At 35.6% G+C, this 26,200-nt stretch overlaps 3 protein-coding genes across 4 annotated transcripts in view; 1 reads left to right on the top strand and 2 right to left on the bottom strand.

Annotated features, from left to right (window-relative positions):
- Positions 1–26,200, bottom strand: part of LOC113063237 (serine/threonine-protein kinase MRCK beta-like) — a 492,601-nt gene that overhangs the window by 106,093 nt on the left and 360,308 nt on the right. The gene's annotated exons all lie outside the window — the stretch shown is intronic.
- Positions 269–22,468, bottom strand: LOC113063248 (sorting nexin-17-like). Of its 2 annotated transcripts, none has more exons than XM_026233500.1 (15): positions 21,745–22,468; positions 18,406–18,480; positions 17,065–17,182; positions 15,073–15,137; positions 13,856–13,963; positions 12,063–12,153; positions 9,691–9,778; positions 6,909–6,978; positions 6,671–6,763; positions 6,320–6,523; positions 4,258–4,386; positions 3,037–3,114; positions 2,755–2,832; positions 2,617–2,658; positions 269–2,309 (listed from the first exon to the last, which is right to left on the bottom strand). In XM_026233500.1, exons 1-15 carry the CDS (start codon positions 21,802–21,804, stop codon positions 2,190–2,192), a joined length of 1,419 nt encoding a protein of 472 aa, XP_026089285.1. In that variant the 5' UTR covers positions 21,805–22,468; the 3' UTR covers positions 269–2,189. The 2 variants fall into 2 exon arrangements, with proteins under 2 accessions (XP_026089285.1, XP_026089286.1); XM_026233501.1 differs by having other exon boundaries at positions 2,755–2,829.
- Positions 23,427–26,033, top strand: LOC113063252 (all-trans retinoic acid-induced differentiation factor-like). Its single transcript, XM_026233506.1, has 7 exons — positions 23,427–23,577; positions 23,788–23,915; positions 23,991–24,059; positions 24,154–24,225; positions 24,757–24,878; positions 24,962–25,062; positions 25,144–26,033. Exons 1-7 carry the CDS (start codon positions 23,461–23,463, stop codon positions 25,246–25,248), a joined length of 714 nt encoding a protein of 237 aa, XP_026089291.1. The 5' UTR covers positions 23,427–23,460; the 3' UTR covers positions 25,249–26,033.

Raw genomic sequence — 26,200 nt, 5'->3', positions numbered from 1 at the left:
CAGAGCACGAACAACTCTTGCAGAGATCTTCATGCTGTTAAGATTGTGAGGATGAGTTTGAGATAATTTTTTTCTGAAGTGTCAGAACCTGTTTTGAGGCAAAAGCTTACCTTAAAAAGACATTTGACCTTTAGCGGTGGGTTTACTGGGTGGGATTTTATTCTCCAGCTATGCATAGGAGTCATTGTGTCTATAGACAGTCCCCATATATGATGAAATACCCATCATGCTTGTGTTATTAATCCAAGGAACAGAAAACAACACAGAGTAGCATTGTTTGGCACCTAGATTTATTGAAACCCAGAAGGCTCTAACTTCCATTCTTGGATATAAAATGAAGTGAGAATTTGAAATATCATACTGATTTAAGAGAGATGCACAGGGTTTAAGAGTACAGAGGGTTTACCCTTTTCATTCTAGATGATGATGATGATGCTGGTGAACATACTTAACATGGCAATCACAAATTACAGTCATCATCTCAAGAATAATAATCAGCCGTACAGCACACAGACATGAGAACAATCTTCGCATTAAACATATGTTGCACATGGGAGGCATCATATGCATTTATATATATGTCCAGGATGTCGAAAAAGGGAATTTCATTCAGTATGACTATCATTACAGTTAAAACCCCAGCATAAAAGTGAAATACAGCTGTTTCCCGAGCACCATGTGATCGCAGTCCTCTGAGATGATTGGCACTATGTATTTAAGAAAATACAAAATGGATTAAATGTGTATAATAAAATGAAAGACTGGAATGATATTCTTCAAAACAAAATTCATAAAGTGTACGAAGACAATCACTGAAATTTAGACATGAAATTTGTAAACGCTTGTTTTTCAATAGTTTTCTACAATTTGTAAACACTGATTAATGTTAGATTCTGATCTTCTATTATATATTTTTTAATTCGCCTGGATTATATTTGGTCAACTGTAATTGCTTGTAATATGCTGAGATAATACAGATATTAGTAAATATTCAGAATACTTTTAAAATTCCATGTACATTTATAAAAGTGACATTACCATGATGTTTGTGCAAAATGCTTTAGTGAACTATAATTTTGGCATTTATGAGAAACCTTTTTAATATATTGGTTTGAATAATCGAACAGAAACTAAATGCATTCACACATACACACACACACACACAAACAGAGCTACAAACCTCTTGCGAATGTTCCAGGATGTTTTCCCACAGTTAATATCTCAATAAATACCCAAGCCATCTACCTTTCTTAATAATGTGCAAAAAAGACGTGAGTTCAGCTAGTGCAAGCGGGCCTGCCGAACACCCCCAAACAAAGCCAGATTTCAGGCCAGAACGAGAGAAGCTTGTTACCAAAATTGTGACGGGTGCTACATTTAAATTTGAGAAGTTAACACTGTAAGGCGTCTGAATCAGCATAAGGCAGAGAGAAAGCAGGCCACAATAAAGAGGGTCATTTAAATTCTGAACTTAGGATATGCAATGAATATGCAGTAGGAATCAGGTCGAGTTTACCTCTCCTGAAGAAAACAGGAAGCTGCAGAGATCTACCACGCTATTGGTCATATTGTCGCCTCCATGCAAAAGGTTGAGCAACATTGGCACACTGGACAATATAAAGCACATCTCTATAAAATAATATTCTCAACTGATTTTAAAAGGAACATAATGTTCTTGTATGGATCTTACTCTAGTAAGCAACTACAATCAAAAACAGCCAAGAGAAAATGAGATAACAGGAATTTTGTGCCTGCAAGTTTATGACATTTGAGAGGAAAAAGCACAGTTTTGTGTCTCTAGTAAGGAAGTACGATTCAAATAAAGCCCATCTTCAGTAACTGTCATCACAAGATTCAAATTAACATCTCTCTTGAATGTAATAACTTGCCCTGAGGTGCCTGTATTAATTTAACCATTGAAATTGTCTCCAATTATGCCTCAAATCTGAAATTATCGTATTCTTGTTACTTTAAATGAGAGAGCATTGTCTTTGAGGCCTCTCATAAAACTAATGAGAGACTTGAGTCAAAATTATGTACTACAGGCTCATTTTGAGACCCCTGATGTGACTTTTTTTCAGAAAGGGATTACAATATTGCAGAACTGGGCATCTAATGAACTACACTCAGCACAGAGAAACCGCTAAACAAATCTGCCTCCTTTAGTCCAGTTTTTGAGTACGGCTGCATCACAGGTCATCGTCCCCTATTCCTTCAAAGGCATAGTTTCCGTGGAAATCATTGCCACGGATGTCACCGGTTGAGTTGGAAGAACTAAGTCCTCTCAGGGAGACAGAAGACAGCTTGGTCTGTGGAAATAAAAAACAGCATGAAAAAAGTTGTTACTGTTAACTGAAATAAAATAAAATAAAAGATGAATATTAGATAAAAAAAATGGTGCCTTGGATGTAAAGTTTAAATTGAAGTACTAAAATTACTCAAATTAATGAAAATAAAGTTAATCTAAACTTCAATTAGAAAATGTGAGAATAAAAGCTAATTTAAAATAGTAGATACTATAATGCCATGTAAATAATATTAAAATAAGACTGGTACAAAACAGGATATTTCAATTGTAAGTTGATTACAAGGAAATGAAAAACGTTGACAACTCACAGAGATTTTGACTACTTGTTCACGGCTGGCATCAGGGGAATCCTGAAAAACAGTCATGCATGTCATATCTCAACAATAGTAACATCTTCCATATCAAAAGTAGAAGTGTTCTGTATGAACAAAAACCTCTAAGCCCACCAGTAATGGAGGAGACTTCACAGCTTGCTGACTGTCAGAGCGCTGGAACGAGCCATTCAGTCGCTTCTTCTGCATCTGCTGGAAACACATTATCATCATAAACGTAGAGAAAAAAATAAAGAATTCCCTTTTAAATTAAGACAAAATACAAACAAAAAATGTTTTAAGACTCAAACTCTTAAACGAGGCAAACACAGACACACCCACCGACTGAAAGACATTTCAGGAACTCCACAGATATTTGGCAGGTCTTTACGAGAAGACAAACTTAGACCTACTGACCTTTTTAAGGCTTCCGCCAGATTTCTTCACCATCAGCTCATCCACCATAGACTGCAGACAGATACTCATCATGATAGCCTTGGGGAAAACAAAAACCTCTTAGTCCAGTCATTCTCAAACCGTTTTTATAATTATTACTATTTATTGGTCAATATTGGATATTTATTTGTTAAAGCTTATTCACTATTTTTACCTTTGGCTTTATCTAAGCTCACTTAAAGGCATACTCCACCCCAAAATGAACATTTTGTCATTAATCACTATTACTAATACCCCCTTGTCATCCCAAAACCGTAAAAAATGTTTTGGATGAAAACAGGAGGCTTGTGACTGTCCAATAGACTGCCTAGTAAATAACAGTGTCATGGTTCAGAAAAGTATGAAAGACATCATCAGAATAGTCTATCTTCATCAGTGGTTCAACCGTAACGTTATAAGGCGTTGAGAATAGGGCTGTCAAAATGAATGAAAAACTACATTTGAATTGTCTACTTAAGTATTATCAAAATTCAAATTTTATTCAAATTTAAAAGACATAACTTCAGTTAGGGAAAAAATATTTTAGCATCTCTTGAGGCCACAAAAGGGCGCATCGCGCAAAATATTATGCACGTTTCTTCAAAGTGTAATAAGATAACATTTTACACACACGGATGCGCTGTTTTCTTTCAAATCAAAGTGTAAATACACGTAGAAAATGTAAACTTGTGGCGCAGCTGATACACAATATTGTAAGTTGCCTGCTGTGGTAAAGTGGTGAGACACAGAGAAGACACATTTTTTTAATAAAGTCGTTATTTTTGTTAGTGTATAAGTGTAAAGAAAAAAGTATTCCCGATGATAATAATGTTGTGGTTGTACCACTGATGGCTGACGGACTATTCTGATGATGCAGAATATTTTACTCGGCAGTCTATGGGTCCGTCACAAGCCTCCCGGTTTTCATCCAAAATATCTTAAATTGTGTTCCGAAAATGGAGAAAGCTTTTACATTGTGGAACGACATGGGGGTAAGTGAATAATGACCATATTTTCATTTTGGGGTGGAGCATCCCTTTAAAGTTAATCTTTAAAAACACTAATAATTTGACGAAATTTGAAATCTTCAGCAAATCACAAAATGAATGCCTGAAATAACTTTTAAGCATTTTATTTTCCATTAATTTAGACAAAATAGTTTCGAATTTCAATAACACACTCTGTGATTGACTCTGTTCTGACCTGTTGACTTGTGATGGTGACCCACTGCAGACGGTCTTTGCTCATCAAGTACTCGAAGGCCAGCTCTAGTTTCACGTCACATTTACTGGAACTGCTTGGGTTTGCGGTACCGTTCGTCACAGGCACCTGCTGTAGAATTAGGCCAGGTCATCACAAATGCGATCATTATAATCATTGTTATTTGTGTATTGCCAATTACAGATGCCAGTTTTTTAAACTCCTTTACATACCAAATAACCTCAAGCTCAATTAGTAATCATTAGCTCTGCTGTAAATGTCATCGTCCTCATAATTCCACAGCATCGCCAGCACAACCACACAAAAGTGTCTCATAAGAATTCTCTCAGAAGACACAAAACAGACAACTTCTTTACACACACACAGGAAACTCTGTCAGTTCCATTAGACAGACATGGCTATGCAGTCCCAGCATCCTCAGCGTCAGGTCCTGGTCTCAGAGGACAGCCGTTCTGAGCTCGTTAGTAACACTACTCTGCTTTTCCAGGGCAAAGACCAAGCCAAGACCACTGCAGAGTGGAGCAGAGACAACTTCCTCTGGCTAATGAAATGCCAGAACGTGCATTAAACTGTTTGTACTGGACCAAAGTGCAAATATTCAAAGCCTTTTCACATTCCCACAAGAAGTTGTTTAGATATTGAGCCGTTTGTTCATTAATCTACGGTTTAAAAACAAGGGACAGAGTAAAAACAAACACTTAATACTATTTACTAGATGTAGAATAAAAATTTTGATTGTCTTTATTTCCTTATTCTGGTATAATAAAATGCATGCAGAAAACCATGAAGGAATACATTTAGTCAATTCCCATAAAATAAATATATGAATGGATAGACGGATGTAGCTGATCGTTATAAGCGCGTAGGGAGACAAAGAGCACAGTCTATTTTCCTGTGGAAAGCGGCGTTTCTGTTCATCCCCGTTTCAACTTCCCATTTTCTGAAATGAAACAACCAGACATGCCTGAAGAGACGGTCATTGAAAGAATTTGGAGGAAATGGTTGTCTGGAGACACAAAAGGAAGTTTTCCTACATCCTTTCTGTAAAACGTAGTACATATCATTTGGAAAAATCAGGCTTTTGTGTTTAGTCGTAATATTAAAATACTACAAAATACTACAGAAAATTACTGTAAAAAGTGCTACAGAAAGAAAAAAACGTTTTTTTTTAAGTCACATTTTTTGCCTTTATTTCACTTAATCTATTTTCATAATGTACATTATAATGTTGTGATTTTAGACTAGATTTTTTTTTTTTTACATTTAATTTGTATTTTTTTTTACTTTTTTTTTAAACAAAATAGCATAGAATTTCAATTTTTACATTCTTATGCAAAAAGTAATACATAAAAAATATGTTTTTTTAAAGTTACATTTTGTAGCATGTTTGCCTTTTATTTTACAACTAATTAACAACAGCTTTTTTATAGAGATTTGATTATTACATGCTAAAATAAAGTTGTTGTTAAGTTATTTCCGGTTTAATTTAAGAAACTGTCTAAAATACAAGTGGCGTGGTCTTTCTTCTAAAATGTGACCTCCTTTGACAACTATTCAGTACTTTAGGAATGAACTCAGGAACAGCAAAATGACAAGCTTTTGTGGATTTCAGGTCAGATGCAGGCAGCCAGACTCTGCAAGAAACTGGAAATATCGAATCATGACAACAACACACTAAATAGTACCAGGTGTTTTCAACCTTAAGTTGGTTGCATGCACACAGTACAATTATTGGTATGATTATGCTAAATGTGTGGTTACATTTACCACTGTTTGGCAAAATCAAGTCAATTCAGTAGGAATCCACTTGATCAGGAGTTCTGCAATGGGGCGAAAGGTTCCCCATGCAGATTTTGCTTGTGTTGGTCAAACAAATTTGCAACGTTGACCAATAGAATCTGTCTGGTTTAACAGTGATTTCTGCGTGAGCTGTGCTTCATACATCGCTATGCTATCAACAATGGACCTTTCTGTCAGCAAAATTTCAATACTGTCTGCAATCTTGTAAAATAAGTTTTTTTATTTTATTATTAATTCAACTTACAGATGACGTGACCCGCCAGCATCTCATGCGTGTGACTTTGAAGCTGCCCTCTTTCATCTGATCGTTGGGCAGTTTGATGTGAAAGTTGAGTTCATTGTTGCCAGCGCTGACTATAACATGACAGCCCTTCTCTGGAAAATCTGTGATGCATGGATCAAACTTGATATAGCCGTAGTACTTTAGTGTCTGAGCCAATCTGATGAACTGTGGGACAAAATAGAGTTAGACACTGATAATTATCTAACAAACACAAATTACTGGACTATCGAGGCTACAACATAATACATACAGGTCTGAGAATGGACTTCAGCTTTTAGCTCCAGCTCATAGACGCTAGATCAAATAACGTACCTCCTTCTTTGAGCCTTTCTCCTGCAGGGATTTCAGCTGTCTTTGCTGCTCTTTGTTCACCAGGATCCATCCCCGCTCTATGTCAGACACCGTCTGAGTGAAAGGAGGAGGGATTTTTTACATTTTATTTTAGTTCGTTTTGGAGTCATGAAAATGCATTAGTTTTAATTTCTTTAGGGCAACTTTTTTTGTGCAATGGACCATACACAGGGTATCTTTCAAACTAGGAGACTTTTACCTGAGAATATAACAAGTTGAGTCCCACGCGGTCGTCCATGACATCACTGTCGTATGCTGTGTCCCAGTAGCTAAAAATGGTGCAGGAGACAATGATAAGTTAGGAAGTAAGGGAAATACTATATTTTAACTTATTCATCTTTGATCACATCCATTTTCTAAAAAGCAAATTACAATCATGTGCACTGCATAATCACATAATTTCTATAAACACGCCTGAGCATCTAACAAAATGGAAATACTTATAGTCTAGAAGAATTTTAATTAAATCTTCCATTATGTTAAACTTAGCTAAAAGAATTGTTCTGTCCTGTAATAAAGCTTCTCTTTTATAGCTACACAGCAAGTTGCTGAACAAATGCTGCTACAGCAGTGAATGTCTCCATGAAGCAAATGACAAACTGGCAAATGAGCAGTCTTCAGCTTAATGGGCATCCTGACCATCCATATGTCAAAAACTATTCTCATCACGCCGTGGGCAGAACGAGGTCTGATAAATACGATTTAGCAGAGTCTGCAAGAGCACAAAGATGCAGTCCTGCATAACAATGGATATTGTTCACACAGCAGCCAAAACTGGATATGCATTAAATCTCATTTGAAAGCTTTTAGCGGTTGATGCTGGAACATTTTTTAACTATTCATGACAAACAAAAAGAAAAAAGGCATGGGAGCATGCTATGTGAAATTTTTGTTGTTAAAAAATGTACCCTAAAGTACTATCTTTTCACAGTAAGAACAAAATCCCATCAGCAGCCAGAACTATATTCCATTCCTGATGTAGTGAACAGGTGGGATCTGGCTGAAGGCTGTCTGTAGTCTCCTTTAAAGTAGGTCAAGAGGCCTGCGGTTCTCCTGAGGGGACTGAAAAGAAAAAACACGGCTGCATCTTGTGCACCTTTTTCAACAGTATATGATGACGAGGTGTGAGATTTAGTGGGAAGGATGTATAAAGTGGGTGAAAGGTAAAACATTTTTAGCAAAATAATCTCTGCTAAGCTGTGCTAATGTGCTAAAAAAGGGAAATTTAGATTCACCTAACACTTTAACACCTGCTTCCAATGCACATGGTGAAACACGTGGTTTTTCAATGCCCTTGCTGGAGATTTTACAGAAATAAATCTCCCCTGATTCTCGCTAATTATTCCATTACATAAACCTCACACTCCAAAGGGCATTTGATGAATACTGCTGTTAATAAACCACTAGGATCATCAACATTTACACTCTGTATGTGCACTTTTCTGGGAATAAATAATGAATTTTGTTTTGTTTTAACCACTTCAGAGATTCTGTAAAGCAAAGGACTTCAGAAACCGTTTGAGTAATAAAAGAGGTGTCTAAATCCAGCAGGTGCAAGTCCAAAAAGTCTTAAGTGCAGATATGAAAAACTGCACAGAACCACAGGATCAGACCGCTGAGGTAATGATCATACCCATGTCTACGACAGGAAGGCAAAAAGTGCTTCTCTACTCATTTAAACAGAGGGAAGATAGAGCCTTGTGGGACACCTCTTCCTGAAACAAATATCCATGAGTTGAATAGCCCTTTGAGAGCTGTTACAAAGTTACACTTTGGGTAGGACTTATGAAGTTTCTGAGAAACGATTTTGAACTGGAAATCTGGAGAGTTTAAGGTTGCTTTCACACCTGTAGATCGATTGCTTTGTTCCAAAACAATTAAAATTATTACATTGTTGCTTTTAATTTTTGGTGCGGTTTACCTTCACACGTCAAAGTTTCTAAATGGACCAAATTTGTTAATACAGCTGTTCTCTCATTGGTCAAAGTTCCATGGTTTATTTTAGGGGATTCCACTTAGCTGTCACGGCAGTCATCCATTACTATCAAACAACAACAGCTTTGCAAGCTTATTTTTTGCTTTTGTTTTTTTTAAGGTGTCCTTATATTCAATTTATAATTTTGAGCAGGAGTCCAGTATTCATTTGTAAAACATTTTTAAAATGCACCTACTAGGAAGAGGAGCAATAAGAAATGTTCCAAAACAACAGGCCAGGTCTGAAAGCACCATAAGCTCTATTAAAGGGATAGTTAAACAACATTCTATCATCTTTAAAAGCCTGTTCACAACAAGAGCAAGAACTATATAAAGATAACTATTTTAGCATCCTGACCAATGCATGATAATGCTCTGTGGTCTTCTTAGCATGCTCTGCAATTATGTTGTCTGCCACTTTAAATGTCAAGCACTCTAAAGCATGGTGGATTCTGATTGGCTGTCAATGTTTTTGCCATTCATCAGCTGAAAAAAAAAAAGTTTTAAAAAAGTGATTCCAAAAATGTCCACCTTTTTCTTGTCATTAAAATGGGCGTGGATTTGTTTTGCTGCTTGATATTGAAAGTTGGTGTGGCTTATCATATTATTTGAATGTATTATCTTAATTATTGTTTGTAGTGCAAAGAGTTTTACGTTTACTGCATGATGTTATTCTCGTCATTATTTAACTATAGCGGCTATTGAACAGGAAGTCTCACCCATAGGTTTACTTCCGCGTTGAAAAAAAAGGTAGATATGCATATGCTTTCTCATATGTTCTCCAAAATATCTTTAATGTTCCACAGAAAGAAGACTAAATGATTTTGGTGATCTGTTCCTTTAAAAAGGCTGTTTTTGTTATAGATTTAGAAGCATTCTAAGGAGAGTTAACAAACTGTATAAGAACTTCCTTTCTAAGCTAAATAAGTGTATATTCTTATTATACCTGTATATACTTTGCTGTTTGACCAAATGCTTAACCAGTACACTTGAAATAAGTTATGTACCTTTTACGGAGGACGATGCGGTAGTCGGGACTATGCAGGCTGGTGATGGACACGTAGGGCAACTCAAATTCTTGTAGTTTTCTCACGTCTGGGGCCCCATGGGAGGTCAGCGAGGTTTGGACGAGGGAATGAGAGACCAGATGAATGGTATGAGTGCCTTCAGACTCAAGGACATTTGCAGAATAACAACAATGACAACAACTAAAGTGAAATGGGGGAGAATCCATCTGGCTCAAGCCATAGAGGGAACAATAACATGTTTATCACTTTGTGCAAGAGGGTAGAGGAGGAAGAGAGGGAGGGAGGGAGAGAAAAAATGCTGCAGCTGTTCGAAAATACGTTTTCTCTAGAGATGGGAAAGGGGGAGAGACGGAAGCTTGGAATTGAACTGAAATGGACACTGAGCTTTTAGAAACATTAAAAACAGGAGTGTGAAAAGAAGAAGAGACGACAGTAAGATCTCTAGCATAGTGCATGCCTTCACAACTTTTCATTCTACTCTCTGGCTTACCCTTTCAGAGGTCTGACATTAGACAGCATGTTAAGACAAGAATGGTTTTATGTGGTAGGAATGTCTCAAAAACACATGTACTACAACAACAACATCATCACCACATTTCTAATTGTTTTTTAATGGTTGTCACTGTAAAGATTTCAAAAGCGTTATATAAATACACATTTTCATTATTTTGTTTTTAGCATAGCACTGTCATGTTTTTTTGGCAGATTTCTTGATCTTGGCTCCACTGCTGGTCAATTGAAAACCAGGTTTTGTTTGTAGGCATTTATCTTTCTAAAAAATGTTTTTGCCAAGATTGGGTAGGATGTCAGATTCCTTTTTGTGCAGGATTCTTCTGGGGACTGTTGTTCATCAAATCTGACCCCGTATTAAGCCTGTTTCAGGTGAGGATCTTGCAATTGAGTGAGAGGCACATAGCATATCATTCCTCAAGGACGCGGGGTGATTATGTGCTAAAACTAGTCAAACAATGTCAGCTCAAAAGCAGACATGGAAAGTTCCACAAGCAAAATTACAACATTACATCCAGACAAGGAGAGAGACTGCCAGACATCTGCATAAAATCAGAGAAGAGATGCCCTTAAGTTTCAAGACTGGAACCAAGTCTGTGAAGTCTATAAAAAAAAAAAAATTCCACTTCCAAAAACTCTACTGCTCTCCTAGGGGTTCATCCTTTGATAGATGTAACACGATGACGGCAGAATTGGAAACAGAACAATTGAGGGGAGAAAAAAAATGCTGGACTCCGGAAATATTTTTATTTTCTCTATATTGTTATTAGAAAAATGATACATGTCATTCGAAGCCAGAATATTATTAAATATTATCTCAAGCAAACAACTCCTCATAGTGAGTGTATAATCGGTTTAATTCCAGATGGAGCAAGTCATATTTCTCTGCACAGGGCATTTCAGGCCATACGCAATCAATCAATAGAGTGACAACCAATTAGAATATCGCTGTGGTTCCATTTACTCCTGCCAACAACATCTCAACAAACATTGTTTATCATCACAGAATAAGGAGAAAAGCAGATCTGTTTCTAATGCACCATTGTTTAATGTTGATTTTTAACCTCCAGTACTTTCTTCCTTCTCAGAGTTCTAACTTCTAATTTGCGGTTTTAACACAAAGCAGAGATTGTTATTATTACAAAGTTATTATGCATACTAATATATATATATATATATATATATATATATATATATATATATATATATATATATATATATATATATATATATATATATATATATATATATATATATATATATAACTTGTTAGCTACTATTCCTAAAACAAGTGATGTATCAAAATCCGAAGAAAAAAAATTGTGTCCATGACATCAGAACAACATAAGGATGCATGTAAATTATTAATGTATAATCTCAGGGTTTGGCTGCATAATTTGAGGTATCATCCATATCTGGAGCTGAAAGAGTATGAGGCAGTTACACACCACATTTAATACTTATGGTTTGGGATTAGTTCAATCCCTAACCCAGTATGAGCAATACTAATAACCATGTTTGTCTAACATGCACTACAGGCCGACAGCAGAGCTGTGTGTGCCATGCCAACAACAGCTCGACCAAAGTTTGATCTACTTGACCTCAGTTTACTTTTGAGAAGAGTGGGCAGACATCTCAACAGAACAAAGACCTCTCTTTTGAGCTCCTGGGACTGCACTGACATTCAGTCCAGGGGAAGTACGTTGACTTTTAGACATGATTTACTAACAGCCAAACCACTAAAGCTAAAGCCAGCAGGTCACATCTAATGCCAACAGAGTTCTGCTTATGTTAAATGTTAAAATGGTCTTAAAATTAAAAAAGTCAAATATTATACTCACACGTGCAGCCCCCATCCCCCCTCTCCTGAACCAGGAAGAGGCTGAAATATCCCACCAGCTCATCAGGAAGGTCAAGCTTTGAGGCCACAGCCTGATGAAGATATTAAGAATCATTAATCTTGATAAATTATGTCTCTATGTGACTAAAAACAAGTAATTGTCCTTGCTACATTGCCATGCTTTTCTTGGGACAGATTTTCTCTTCAGAGAAAACAAACTTCATATTCCATTCTGTGTTTCCTTACTATATTTGCTGCATCATTCTATAAAAATACAAGCTTTTGTTTTGTGCCCAAACTTTTAAAAGTGCTTTGGAAGTTTTGTGTTTTAGGTGTTAACCATTACATCCCAGCAGATCCCATGATCAGATTACACTTACGTTTATGCCTGTTTTATGTGTAACACTTGACTTTCTTGCTTTCATCAGGTGCTAAAGTGTACTTTGTGTCGTCAGTGTGCTTGAATAACACAGCAGAGAGCTGAATATGGGTGCAGGGTGCATTTTAATGAGAGCTGTGTAGTGCACATGGGAAAGCTATGATCCACGAAGAGCTCCTTAAAGCCCTTAAATCCCAGGCACAAACATGTGTTTGCTGATTGGAGAGCAAGTCTAAGTGAAGAATCAGTGAAGAAACACATGATTTGTTTTTTGTTTTTTTTTAACACAGACTAAGTACAACACATATTGTATGAATTAATTTATTTGAAAAAGGAATAAAGTCTATAATAATGATTCATCTAAATGTTTAGACTTGTAGTTAATGTTCAGTGTTGCCTTCTAAATGTTTCATGCATTAATTTGATCAAATATACAGTAAAAAAAAAAAATAATAACAACTACTTTCTATTTGAATATATTTTAAAATGTAATTTATTCCTATGATGGCAAAGCTGAATTTTCGTCACCATTACTCTAGACTTCAGTGTCACATGATCCTTCAGAAATCAACAGCTGTGCTGCTAAATATTTTTGTGAAAACTGTAATTATTATTTTTTCTGAATTGCAGTGAATCCTTTAAAATTATAAGGGAACACTTTAGAATAAGGTTCTGTTAGTTAATGTTTTAATTAACATGAACAAACAATGAACAATACATTACTGTATTAATCAATCTTTGTTAATGTTAATGAAAACACAGTTCACAGTGCATTAACTAATGTTAACAAACTTTTCAACTGTAGTGTATATAAAAATGACACTACATAAATGCACATCTCATTTGCAGAAATACAAACTGATTAATAAAACAACTTTGGCCACACTTTTAATTCATAATTTTGTATTTACATTTAAAATTGAAAGACAATCTTGCTTTGGTTTATACATGATAAATGTTTTAAATTATTTAATTTTAATCTTGCTTTAGTTTATACGTGATATATGTTTTTAATTACTTAATGTTCAGACATATACATTTTATTTATTGATTGATAACAGCTAGAAATCACATTCAAATTGTGGCAAAACAATACGGGTTTAGTTTGTATCATAAGACTATATCTATAGCTGAGCAATAAACAAATGTAATGGAGTTAGAACAGTTTTTAAAGGCACTAACAAATATAAATCCTTTACTTGTAAAATCAAAGAAAAGTGTGCATGTCTTGTTTTTATCTATTTCTGGCCTTGACCATATCAATTAGAGACAAAGTTTAGAATTTGAAATATTCTTGCTAGCTCCCCATTACAATGAAAGGTGTCAGTAAACCACATACATTACTATTCAAAAAGACAAAGGCATAAACCTGGCAGATGTGTGCTTTGGAAACAATAACAAAACAACATTCTCACCTCCAGAACATCTTCGGTCTGGTCAGATGTGAGGATGTTGACTTTAACCTGGCCATTGGACAGGTAGATTTCCAGCTGCACCTCCTCAGTGGGGATCTGCTGGGTCTCCTGCAGCACAGACAAACAGTGTTCGGGAAAACAACTTCGTGCTGAACTCTAATTCAACTTCTGATGCTTCCTGTCAGATTCAGCTGATCTCAGAATAATCTGATGAACATGCAGTACGGATAACATTAAAATCATACCCTTACACTCACTCCAAGAGCACAGAACAGAAAAAACACACATAGTCACAGCAGTTTCATTTCCTGTGTATCCCAGCTTTTACGTCTGAGAACGCTTTCATTTTAGAATAAATGTAATGTTTTGAGTTGTGTGTTTTACTGTACAGATTCAGGCTTAATCGCAAGATATACATGCCTAGAGAAGAGAAGTGATTTGGTGATAGGTCAAAACAAGAGTCAAAACAACACATTGCTGACTGTTTTATTGATAAAAAGTAGCGTCACTGTTCTTTTACTGTCGTATCTTCTGCTTTTTGCAAATTCACACCCCACCCACCCCTCTTCCTACATGTTTCATCTCCCACTGCAGCAGATCTTTACAGAAATTGGAAAATGAAAACACAAGGCCAAGTCTAATGTCCTATTCTGTTCCTGCAGACTGCTCTCTGATGCGCAGCCGGGGGACGGACGGGATCTGACTGCGAAATTGCCAATATCTATGTGGGGTGGGGAACAAAATTCCTGAAGAATGAATGCAATCTATGCGATTCAGACAACAAATGTAGAACAGGATGGTACTGGAATGTAAGGAAGTGAACACAGAGGCACATTTACTGGTTCTTCACTCAATGCACTTGAGTATATCTTAATAAGGAAATGAGATAAATCAGACCCACCAGTGTTTGACCCTTTTACTGGAAGACTAAGAAAAACATTTTTGGCAGGGCGGAGGTTTTAAGACAGACAACTGCGTCACTTCTATATTTAGAAACCATAAGGTTGTTATACAAATGTTGACTGTTGAAGGCAAATGTAGAGGCTAGTGATGCAGAAAAATGACAAGGACATTTTTAAACATGGAAAGGAAAACCTACTTCACAGTATTTCAAATAGCAGCAATTTATATATACTAGATTTGCAATTATGATAATTACTCAAACATTATAAATAATTGACCATTTTTACTAACTAAAAAGAATATAGAAATTCTACCTGTTGAGCTTTTCTCAAAAAGCTGTTGAACATATCACTGGATCCCAGAATGGGGTCCTGACGCACTGCGGGGAGAAAATAAAAAGCTCTTCATTAAAGGTGTTAAAACTTACAACTTGACAACCAAAGTACTTTTTATTAACCTTTCAGCTACAATGAAAGCTAATATAAACATGTATTTAAACAAGCTGAAGCCACTTATAGGGGCAACTCTTTTTAAAATTTTACTCAATAGCATGCTATTTGTGGAAGCACATGAAATTGCTTCAATGCATATAATGAAAAAATAAAAATTTAATTAAACTTTTACACTACCATTCAAAGGTTTTGAAAGAAATTAATGTAAAAACGCTATTACAGTTAAAGTAGCACAACTTCGCCATCAGAGAAATAAATAACGTTTTGCAATATATTATAACAGAAAACCATTAGAAAATAGAAAAAGCTCATCAAAACAAATATCACAAACAATTCACTTAAGCAAATAGAATACATCAATGCTACAAGGTACAAATTTCCTCTGGGAAAGTTTGTAGAATGATAGTCAGAATGTTTTTGTGTATATTGAGGAAATAACACAACTTTCTTATTCTTGTGTCTTAACTGAACCTTAATGTAAACCTCAATGTTTTAAACAGTTGTCAAAGTCATGTAAACTTAAACTAATCTGGTAAACAATGCAGCCTTTTCTTTAAAAATATCACAATCCCTCCCTGACTGATAAAAACCTTAGTTAAAAAAAAAAAAAAAAACTAGTGAGAAACAGACCAACATAAACTATAATGTTTATTTTCACTTCAAATATAGCAAACAACCGCAAGGGATTTGCACAAACTGACAAAATATTTGCTCTGAACAGCTTGTGTGTTTGTGTCGGTTAATTTTCCATAACCATGTTTCTCAATGATGTAACTGAAGGGAGCCCCAGCCAAGAGCAGCTCCAGACTGTGAGCAAATAAGCTCAACAAGGCTTAGCTTGTTCGATGGAAAGAGCCAGTGCTGGAATGGATTAGAGCGAACGCCTCTTGGTGCTGCCAGCACTGCTGATTTCCTTTTGTGTCCATCTGTCAGTGGATCACCAGCTTCCTGACAGAAAGGCAGCAGCTAGTGAGGCTGGGAAAACTCACATTCAACACCTACACCATCAGCACTGGAGCACCTCAGGGCTACGTTCTCTCCCCACTGCTCTTTTCCCTGACTGCACCTCTACTGATCCCTCTGTCAAATTCCTGAAGTTTGCAGACAACACTACAGTCATCAGCCTCATCCAGGCAGCGACAAGTCTGCTTACAAACAAGAGGTTGAGCAGCTGTCTGTCTGGTACAGTCACAACAACCTGGAGCTGAACATGCTTAAAACTGTGGAGATGATAGTGGACTTCAGGAGAAAGCCCACAGCGCAATGTCCAGCTTAAACAGCTAACACATGAATCATTACCTGTGATCTGTAATTCATTCTCCAACTATAATTACTGCATCTTTCTCAAGAATTATGTAAATACATATTCACATGTCTTTATTTATACAGCTGTATAAAGAGTAAATAATGCACAAATCTGTACATAAATCTACTGTTCCAGATTCATACACATTATTATAATTCATTGTTAAGTCTTATTATTTAAATGATTTTCTGTTCTTATGTCAGATGTGTAAATTCCTCGTGTGTTTGCACAAAACAGGACATTTGAGTGGGATGTTTTTTTTTTTGATAACCAATAGGCTTCATCACAGTTGATTGCTAATAGCAAGTCAGCTGCAAGCAGTATTAGGGGAAGGGCATCCTAATTTTAGAGAGCTTCTGATTGGATAAAAAACTAGTGCAGAATTAGTCATCAATATTTTTGCAATATTTGCAATAAGAGTTTCTCAGAAGACTCAAAATGTAAAGTAATGATGCTGAATATCCAGCTTTGCATTACAGGAATAAACTGCATTTAGGAGCTAAAACACTGAGTCTAGTCTCAAAACTTTTTGTAAAAATAAATCTCACCAGCTTGCATGTACTTCTCCAGCTGTTCCCTCCTCTGTTCGACTTCAGCCGGTGTGAGGGTGAAGATCTTCTTTGGTGGAAAAGCTGGCACCACATTATTTCCATATTCTTTTTTTATCTGAAAGGACACAGGGAGAGAAGTTCATTTTAAATTGATGAGGTCAAATTCTGAAAACAGAATGTTTGGTTATTCTGAGAGGACAAAATTAAACTGACCACTGCCTGCCCTTGACCGCTGTGCACTGCTCAGTCATACATGCTGACTGCGGGTCTCACGGGCACCAAGCTAATAAATCTGTTTACACTTCACAGCATCTACCAAAATTATGCCTGCTATTGCTCCATCAGTGTTATCGGGTTTTTATTCAAAGGCACAATAAGAAAATTACATGGAAATATATATTTTCGATAGTTAAATTAAATTAAAAATTAAATTAAATTTATGCATTTTGCAGACACTTTTATCCAAAGTGACTAACATTGCATTCAGGCTAACAATTTTCTACTATCTTGTGTTCCCTGGGATTCGAACCCACAACCTGCTCTACCGGTTGCACAATTTACACGAAAACTAGAAATGGTGAATAAATAAATAACTTTAAGTTCAAGAACTAAAATTAATAGAACTAAAGATAGATAGAGGTATCTACAAATACAATTATTGAAAAGAAAACTTTAAAAAACACAAAAGTTCATGCTAAAGTATGATTTTAAAAAAAAATTTTTTTACAATTATTATCATTTGAAAGCCTATTTTAAGGGTTAACTGCAAGCCTCACACCACGACAGCTTTTATGGATTGCGTCATATGACCACGTATGATCTGACTAGGCCCTCAACGCCCTGTTACCTAGCAACAGTGGCTGCGAAACACAACATGCTCTTAATGGTGAGATCACTGAAGTTCTCTCTCATTCATGAGGAAACTTAGTGTCTGTAAACCTGGTAGGTGTTAGATAGGTAAGCGGATCCTTTTATGAGAACAATGTGTGACTTTCAGTGTGTGACCACTCAAATTATTTCCCAACATTGTGACTGTATGATCATAGCTTCACCACTTCTCTGTTCACACGAGAAGTAAATGTGTGTTTCATTGGTGGACTTTTGGATTTTAATCCTGCCCACAGATCAAACATGTCTGTGTTTTTCTTCACACAACTTCAGAAAATATTATTAAGCAAATTACAGTTTTTTTTTGGCTAACTGCAGAGTGACTACTGTGCTTTGTGACAAACAGCTTTTAATGTGCCAGTATTCCGAGGCAATCCTTGATGCATTTTAAAAAATGTGAGTGCAATACTGATTTCTGAAATGAAGGTCATGATGAAAATGTGTGTTCACCTGTTCATGGAGGCCTAGGAGTTGGCTGTAACGTACTCGACAATGCAAGACACCATTCACATGGATATTGTAAGCCTGCAGAAGGAAAAACATAAAAATAAACAGTCAGTAAAATTTTTAACCAAGGCTACAACTGCGATATTGTGAAATTTATATCACAAATCAAAACATGTCTATGTATTACGGGGACTTTGATTTCACAATAGAAAAAACAAATGAAGGGTGCTGTTTCAAAAACACTTAGCGGAAACATAAGAAAAAAGATTTCTTAAGGCATTCTAGCAGGTCATGTGGTCTTTAAAATTTGCAAGCAAATAGAGTAACACACAAAAATGCTTTAGTTTGTTTGACGTTGTTTTTAGGAAGTTGTTATGTAAAGCTCTCCATCTTACTGTGGCATACTATAAGAATGCTCTCAACAGACGCTATTCAATACTTCTACAAATATGTACAGCATGCGATGAACCAATTATTGACAGCACGGCACGCAACCTCCGCTACACAGCTAACACATGAGTCATCAAAGCTGGAACAAGTTTACAGACACAGGGAGGAAGAAACTGCCAGGCCTTTACTTGTCGTCAAACATAAAAAAGGAAGAATGAGTATGCAAGTCTTCACGAAATTCTGTACTTTTTTGTCCTTGTGTTTGAACAGGAAGTCTGACATTTAAATCGCAGCCCACTCTCATTTTTGTGGCTCTTCTGCAAAGTATGCATATTTGGTGACATGAACAGCTCCACTGCAAATATGCAACTCCCTGTCGAATATAGAGCAAGACAACATTACGCTCTCTGAAGAGAAATCCCTCCGACTGTGAGAGAATGCAGAGAGAAACAAAGCAGCTTTTAAAATCGGTTTTAGCTGACTTTCGGAAATTCAGGTAGAACTGTTTTCTTAAAAAAAATTACAAACATCTGTATATTGTAATAAAATAGAACATAAATATTCCATGAAAAACAAACTAAATTTTAAATGTTCAAATGTTGTCTTGCCTTCTAAATAATAATAATAATAACAACATTAAAATCATTTAGAATTTAATTAAATAATTTATACATATTTATACATAATTTATACATAATTTATACATAATTTATACATAATTTATACCAGTCAAAAGAATTGGATTTTTTAGTTTTATTTTACGTTTTTGAATGTCTCTTCTACTAAGGCTGTGTTTATTTAATCAAATATTATTAAAATTTTAAATTACTGTTTTATATTTGAAGATATTGTAAAATATAATTTATGTGATAAAAATTTCAGGATTATTTGATTAAAGCTCAAAAGAACAGTATATATTTGAAACAGAAATACATTATAAATGTCTTGACACTTTACTGTCATTTCTGATCAATGCATCAATGATAAATAAAATGACTAATTTATTTAATTTTCGCCCCAAACTTTTAAAGGGTAGCGCATTATTGTTTCCACAAAATATGAAGCAGCACAACTGCTTTTAACATTCATAATAATCAGAAATGTTTATTAATCAGGAAAATCAGCATATTAGAGTGATTTCTGAGCCATTTTAAATTGTAATAATATTTCATAATACTTACTGGATTTTGATCAAATAAATTCAGCCTTGCTGAGCAGAAGAGACATTCAAAACAAATGAAAATATCTAACAGATCCCCCTCTTGACCAGTAACAGGGAGAACTAGTTTATGCAAAACCAGTATAAATTATGCAAAACAACAAATATCTTGTCATCAAAGAAAATGAAACAAAAATATTAAGCAGTAAAAAGTGAGTCTGATTCATACATCTGACCAATTTATATCTCAAATATGTTGTCATCAAAGAAAATGATAAAAATATTAAAGTAGTAAAAAGTGAGTGTGATTCGTACATCTGACCAATTTATATCTCGGTGGCCTTGAAAGGCTTAGCTATTGAAAATGTTACTGGTGAGAAATTCGCTCTGAATCACAGTCACAGGTGGACACAAACAATGTCAGCAGTCAATGTGTTAGGAATGATTCACAATATCTTCTTCGAGTCAGTGAATTAAAACCTTTGCGGGTCTACTGGAGGTGTTTTAAGACTGCTAAGAGCATGCATGTGCAGTGGAGCTCAAAAATGATCTCAGCCTCTTAATCAAATTATGTGTTGGTTAAGGAGAGTCAACATTACATCTGCAGACACCAACGAGAAAGAATTCAGGCAAAATATGCTTTGTAACCAATCCACAGTTCAGTACAATACAGATGAAACTGGAGCTGTCTGTTATTGATAGACTCTGTGTTTCATAGAAAAATAAAGTGTCATGTCTTCAGAGTATTAGGCCAGCTATGTTTCCAGTTATGCTAGATAACTGTTATGCTGAAAGAAATGGCAATCTTGCACTGCATATGGCTGAGGGAGAAACGCCAGCCAGGAGAACTGAGACACTGTGAATCCAATTCACACAACAACTCAGAGTGTTTCTGAACGACCAAAGCTTCCTAATCTGATTCCACCTTCAATTATTTTGTGCCTGCCTTTTTTATTATATATAATGAAAAACAAAAAATGCAGGCACAGAGTTGTTGTGTTAATTGGATTCACAATATATATATATATATATATGATAACTCTTCGGAATAGGTAACACCTATTAGTTGCTTATTAGCGTGCATATTACTAGATTATTAGCCATGTATTAGGGCTAAATAAGAACATATTAATGCTTTATTCTAATTGACCTTATTCTCCATCCCTAATCTTACCCAATAACTAAACCTAACAACAACCTTACTAACTATTAATAAGCAGCAAATTAAGAATTTATTGAGAGAAATGTCTTAGTTAATAGTTAACAAGTGTTACCTATTCTAAAGTATTACCACACACACACACACACACGCACACACACACATATATATTGTACACAGCAGATGCTTTCCAGACGTATGTGTGCTATCTGGGTACAGAATATTTCAAAATTTAAATTGATCTTGTTATCCTTTATTGAAATTCTAAAAACTAGATTTCCTAGACTACTAAGAGACTCAAGAAAGAGTGTCAACAACGTACATGTACAATTTTGCTCTATTTTGTCAACTAGGAAGGACTTAAAAAATGACAATAGCCAACATACTAAATTAACTAAAACAGTATGCCCATATATCATGTTATTTCTAGTTATCAGTCATTTTAACATATAACTGTTCCTCTTTCTCTTCTGAATGAACGGACATGTTCCTCTCATTCCATCAGTCAGAGAAAGATCCGTTCACTGCAAAGATTCGTTCACAACAACGATTCAAAGCAGCTCTGTTCTATCTACAGCGTCACCAAACCGAATGTAAAAGCTAGGCGCATCGCTTTGACCTCCACCACACTTACCACATATGTCGATCCATTTTCATCGGAACGGACCTCCGTCTCGGGGATGGAGAAATGCATTTTCTACTTTAAGTTTAAAAGTCTTTGATCAAGATGAAAATGCTGTTAAAAGCGAGAGAGTTCACGGAAAGCCCTCTGCTGTCATGCAGGGACTAAACTGAATGACTGCGAGCTACACTCGCTCCGGATTCCCTGTCCAGTCCAGTTCAGTCCTGTCCAGAGCGGAATTAAACCAGAAAACGTCTCTTTTGCGACGTGGGTTGTTTTAAAACTTTCTTAGTGTTCAGGGCTGAACTTTTCCAATAAACATCTAAGCAGCAGCCATGTTGCAACTGGAGGTAATTCCACGTTCATTGTCAGCAATGTATCGTCTAATCTGTCCTCTCACTTCCTCACGCACTGAAAACTACGTTCTGGTCGAGTCTGCAAAACACTAAAGGGTCGTCGCAAGGCTCGCGATCCAATAAACTTTCAGATTACTCCACGTAAAGGTGCTCCGCGGATGTGTACAGTCCCTCTACATACATTGGTACACACGAACGAGAGGAAACAAATAAAGAAATCGTTTGTCGTTTCAAGATACCAATACTGTACTCCAACTTGTTATGGGGTTAAGATGAACACACACCAGTCTGCATTGTAACGAAACCTTCCAACACCATAAACGGAACCGCTCTGCTGTAATGTATTCAATATGTATCTGTTCTCGGCCGAAGCATTGCAACAGTCTGGATCAAACCATTCTTCTAGCGCGGGGGGAGGTCATTGCGTAAAAATATTCGTTCGAGATGAACCTTTGGCATGAACAAGTTCCAAGCGTTGTTTGTAGAAAACAATCTCTCCCAAACTATGTAAACTTATGTTTAATTATGAATGTAAGTGTTTTTAACTTAATATTAGGTTTAGCAATGAAATGGATTTAAAAATGGTTGATACAACAAGCAAAATATGAGGTTAAACTGCATCAGAGTATTTAAATATTAACTAAACCATATTTCTCAAGAAAGCTTTGTGATTGAGGTAGGCTATTTAAGGCGCTATTTTTTTCTCAGAAAATTGGTCACTGAAAAGACCGAGGCGCTTTATATATATATATATATATATATATACATACATGTGTGTGTGTGTGTGTGTGTGTGTACTGTTTTTAACTGCTATGTTTAATACGTTTTACAACTTCATAACAATAAACATATAAAAAATAATAAAGAACAAAAATAATAAAATATGTTAATTATAAAACACCAAAATGACTAATAGAGTTGCCTAAATTAATAGGGCATAATTTAAATAAAAAAAATAAAAAAATCTAAAAATTCTTTCTTTCTTTCTTTCTTTCTCTGACCTGGGGCAATCCAAAATCCACATAGGATAAAGACACTTTTGTAGCCAAACAACTTGTTGTTATTGGAGTTTAACTTTATGTTTGATAATAGTAAATTAAACATTAATGAATTGAGCAACAAAGAATTTGTGCCTATAATGTTTTTTTTTTTTTTAAGTAATCCGTATTCGTGGAATGTGCGTTATTTTAAATAACCAGACTGAATATAAATGTCGAAAAAGATCTATATCAGCTCAATGACGTGAATTGTGTAAAAGCAACCTGGTGTTTTTGAAAGTGTTTCGTCTCTAGTGAGAAATGCACATTATTTGCGCCGCCTGGTGGTCACGAATGGAGTCGCGACTATAGACGTCACATGATCATCGAGTCACATGACTTTTCTTTTGGCGAAAATGACAGCAGCCGCTACAGCATCTATTGTGTATTCATTTACTGTTTTTATTGTTTTATTCAATGTTTATGTCGATAGCCAGGATACTGATGCACAGGTGAGACAGTTCGCCATGTCAAATGAATTCAGTCAATGTAACAGATAACGTTACTATAGTCATTTTCGAAATGACTGTAATGAAATAATAATACATGCTACGGTAGATAAGTTACATTGTTTTCATCTGTCTTCACTGTTGGAAAGTAAAGTAAAATGATGCATGTTGTTTTATAATATTTTAAAAGCTTTCACCTTTTTGTTTTGCTAGTTATGTAAAATGTGTCAAGGGACTGTACGGCAAGATAGTCCTGTCTGGGATTTTTGCCAAACAAAAGGCCATATTAGAGGACGCTGCTGTTTTGGAAATGAAACCAGCGATGTAGATGCCATTATAGGGTAGGAAAATTTTTCTAATATTCCTCATTTTATTAAATTATGATTATATATAATCTAACTGTACGGCTGTTTTAGGTTGGACTTGGCGAACTGCTCCATCAGTCGTGTAGAGCACCTGTACAATTCATCCACAGCTTTCATCATGTATGTACGAGAGCAGGTCTGTCATGATAACCTGCATGTGTCATTGTAGCACTTAAATTGAATATCTAACTGTTGTCATTCTTTATTTTCACAGCGATCTCTCCAACAACCCGATCTCCAATCTGAGCGATTTCATATTTCAGGGTTTCAGCAATCTTAGCCAACTGTAAGTTTTGCATGAGCACTGTACAGTATATTATGTGTAAAACATTTAAGTCAGGGATTTTCAACTTGGGTCTGGGGACCAGGGGGGCTGCAAGGTAGTGCTAGGGGGTCCATGGAAATAAAAATAGTGAAAAACTGTAAAATAGATTATAAAATCATAAAAATTAATACAAGTATAACAATAATTATAATAAGCTATTAATAATGTATTAAAATAAAAACATTGAAATAAACAAATAAACTATATAAATAAATAATAGATCTAACAGTCCGGTGTAGTGGGGGAAAGATTATGTTACTGATAAAACAAACAAACAAAAAAAAAATGTTTATGCATATTTATGGTTGGGTAGACTATAAATTGGGTCCTTATACATGAAAATAGAAAGGTGTCTTTTACGTTTTCGGACGGGTGTCTCTTTGACAAGGATATTCATCCACAGGGTCCATAAAAGATCTAAAAGATTGAAAATCCCTGATTTAAACTAACACAGTTAGCTAACACAAGTTAACTTGACAAATCTTTACTTAGTTTACTACCCTTTAAACTGGAGTGTCCAGGGGGCAATGCATCATGGGAGAAGGTTGAAGTGAAAAACAATGCCAGAATCTGCGAAGGACAGAAAAATATTTGCAATCAGACTGCGCAGATGTGTAAGTAACCAAAAGACCTTGGATCTCAGTCTACAAAATGTATGTATTTCAATGCATTTCTTGATTATGGTTTGTGTCTTCAGCCTGGGATTGCCCTGAAAACTCATTCTGCAACCCATACGGACCAGGGTTCTTCGAGTGTAGTTGTTTACATGATTTCTATGGATACAAGTGCATGAGACAGGTGAGACCCCCTCAAATCATTCCAAACAGACTGGCCTTTTCTCCTTTATTGCACACGTTTATTGTTCTTTAACAATTGCAGGGGGAGTTTCCTGTATTTAAGGTGCTTGGGATACTAACCGGATCGACAGTTGTGGGTTCATCTTTACTCTGGTTCACACAAAGACGAAAGGCCAAGAACATTTGACTTCTAAAGAAAACTGACCGTTGGACTGACAGTGGAGCCACAAAGTGCATCAAGCTTATTGAAAATGTTGCAGTGCACCAACCAGCTTCATACACTGGACGATTAACCATCTGCTGAACATTGGGATTTCTTTTTTTTAACCTGCCCAAAGCAGATTTGCATGACAATTTTTTAATGGATAATTTTGTAGTTTGTGTGCGCTTCACTTTCTTTTGAACCTCATTGCCCTTAAATGTTTTTACTTATACATTTTACAAAAGCTTTCATGAATACTGACACATTTTCACAGCCTTGACAAGGCTGGTTTGTAAAGAGAAAACTGACCATAGACTGACCTCGCTGACTGTGTTTGGAGGTCAGATGTTTTAACTCTGAACATCTGAAAGTGAAACACTGAGATATTTTAGCAATGATTATTAAGGGCAAATATTTTGTGTTGTTATATTTTAAAGATGAAGTGTTTTCTGAAGAATTATAGGTTAAAAAGAGGGGGAATGGATGTCATAGGACCTATTATTTGTGAAAAATGTAGATTGTTACTGTCACTTGCTGTTTACAGATATCATATTTCATAACTGACAACTGTATGTTTTTCTTCTTGGCAGTGTAAGTGTAAAAGAGAATTTGTTTGATCTGCTAATATGAGATATATAGACGGACACACTATCAGTAGAATACTGACATAAATTACATTGTGAGTTTTTGCCAAGAATGTAGTATTGTGGTATGAAATTAAGCATGTACCTTGGCAACTAAAATAAAGATGTCACAATATCACAAAGAAATAGCCAACAAAAAACTAGTTTTTCTTTGTAATCTTACCCATTTATTTTTCTGTAGCATTTCCAAGGTTTTGATATATATAAACAAAACCCCTTATGCAACATAGTTAGCTTCTGCATGGTCTTACACACATTTGCACCATGTTCTGTTTCCCTTTTTCATATCTATG

The sequence above is a fragment of the Carassius auratus genome, chromosome 45, assembly GCF_003368295.1.
Source record: "Carassius auratus strain Wakin chromosome 45, ASM336829v1, whole genome shotgun sequence".
NCBI lineage: Eukaryota > Metazoa > Chordata > Actinopteri > Cypriniformes > Cyprinidae > Carassius > Carassius auratus.
The sequence above is the reverse complement of the archived record's forward strand: the minus strand, read 5'-3'. Positions and strand labels throughout refer to the sequence as shown.

What these genes read in the sequence shown, in the direction of transcription:
- LOC113063248 (XM_026233500.1), bottom strand. Translation starts at nt 21,804, where the DNA reads ATGCATTTCTCCATCCCCGAGACGGAGGTCCGTTCCGATGAAAATGGA. An exon ending in CGCATCGTCCTCCGTAAAAG is followed by an intron (nt 6,979 to 9,690) that starts GTACATAACTTA and finishes CACCATTTTTAG; the next exon opens with CTACTGGGACACAGCATACG. An exon ending in TGAAGTCTCCTCCATTACTG is followed by an intron (nt 2,659 to 2,754) that starts GTGGGCTTAGAG and finishes ACTGTTTTTCAG; the next exon opens with GATTCCCCTGATGCCAGCCG.
- LOC113063252 (XM_026233506.1), top strand. Translation starts at nt 23,461, where the DNA reads ATGACTTTTCTTTTGGCGAAAATGACAGCAGCCGCTACAGCATCTATT. An exon ending in GATGTAGATGCCATTATAGG is followed by an intron (nt 23,916 to 23,990) that starts GTAGGAAAATTT and finishes CGGCTGTTTTAG; the next exon opens with GTTGGACTTGGCGAACTGCT. An exon ending in GATACAAGTGCATGAGACAG is followed by an intron (nt 25,063 to 25,143) that starts GTGAGACCCCCT and finishes TAACAATTGCAG; the next exon opens with GGGGAGTTTCCTGTATTTAA.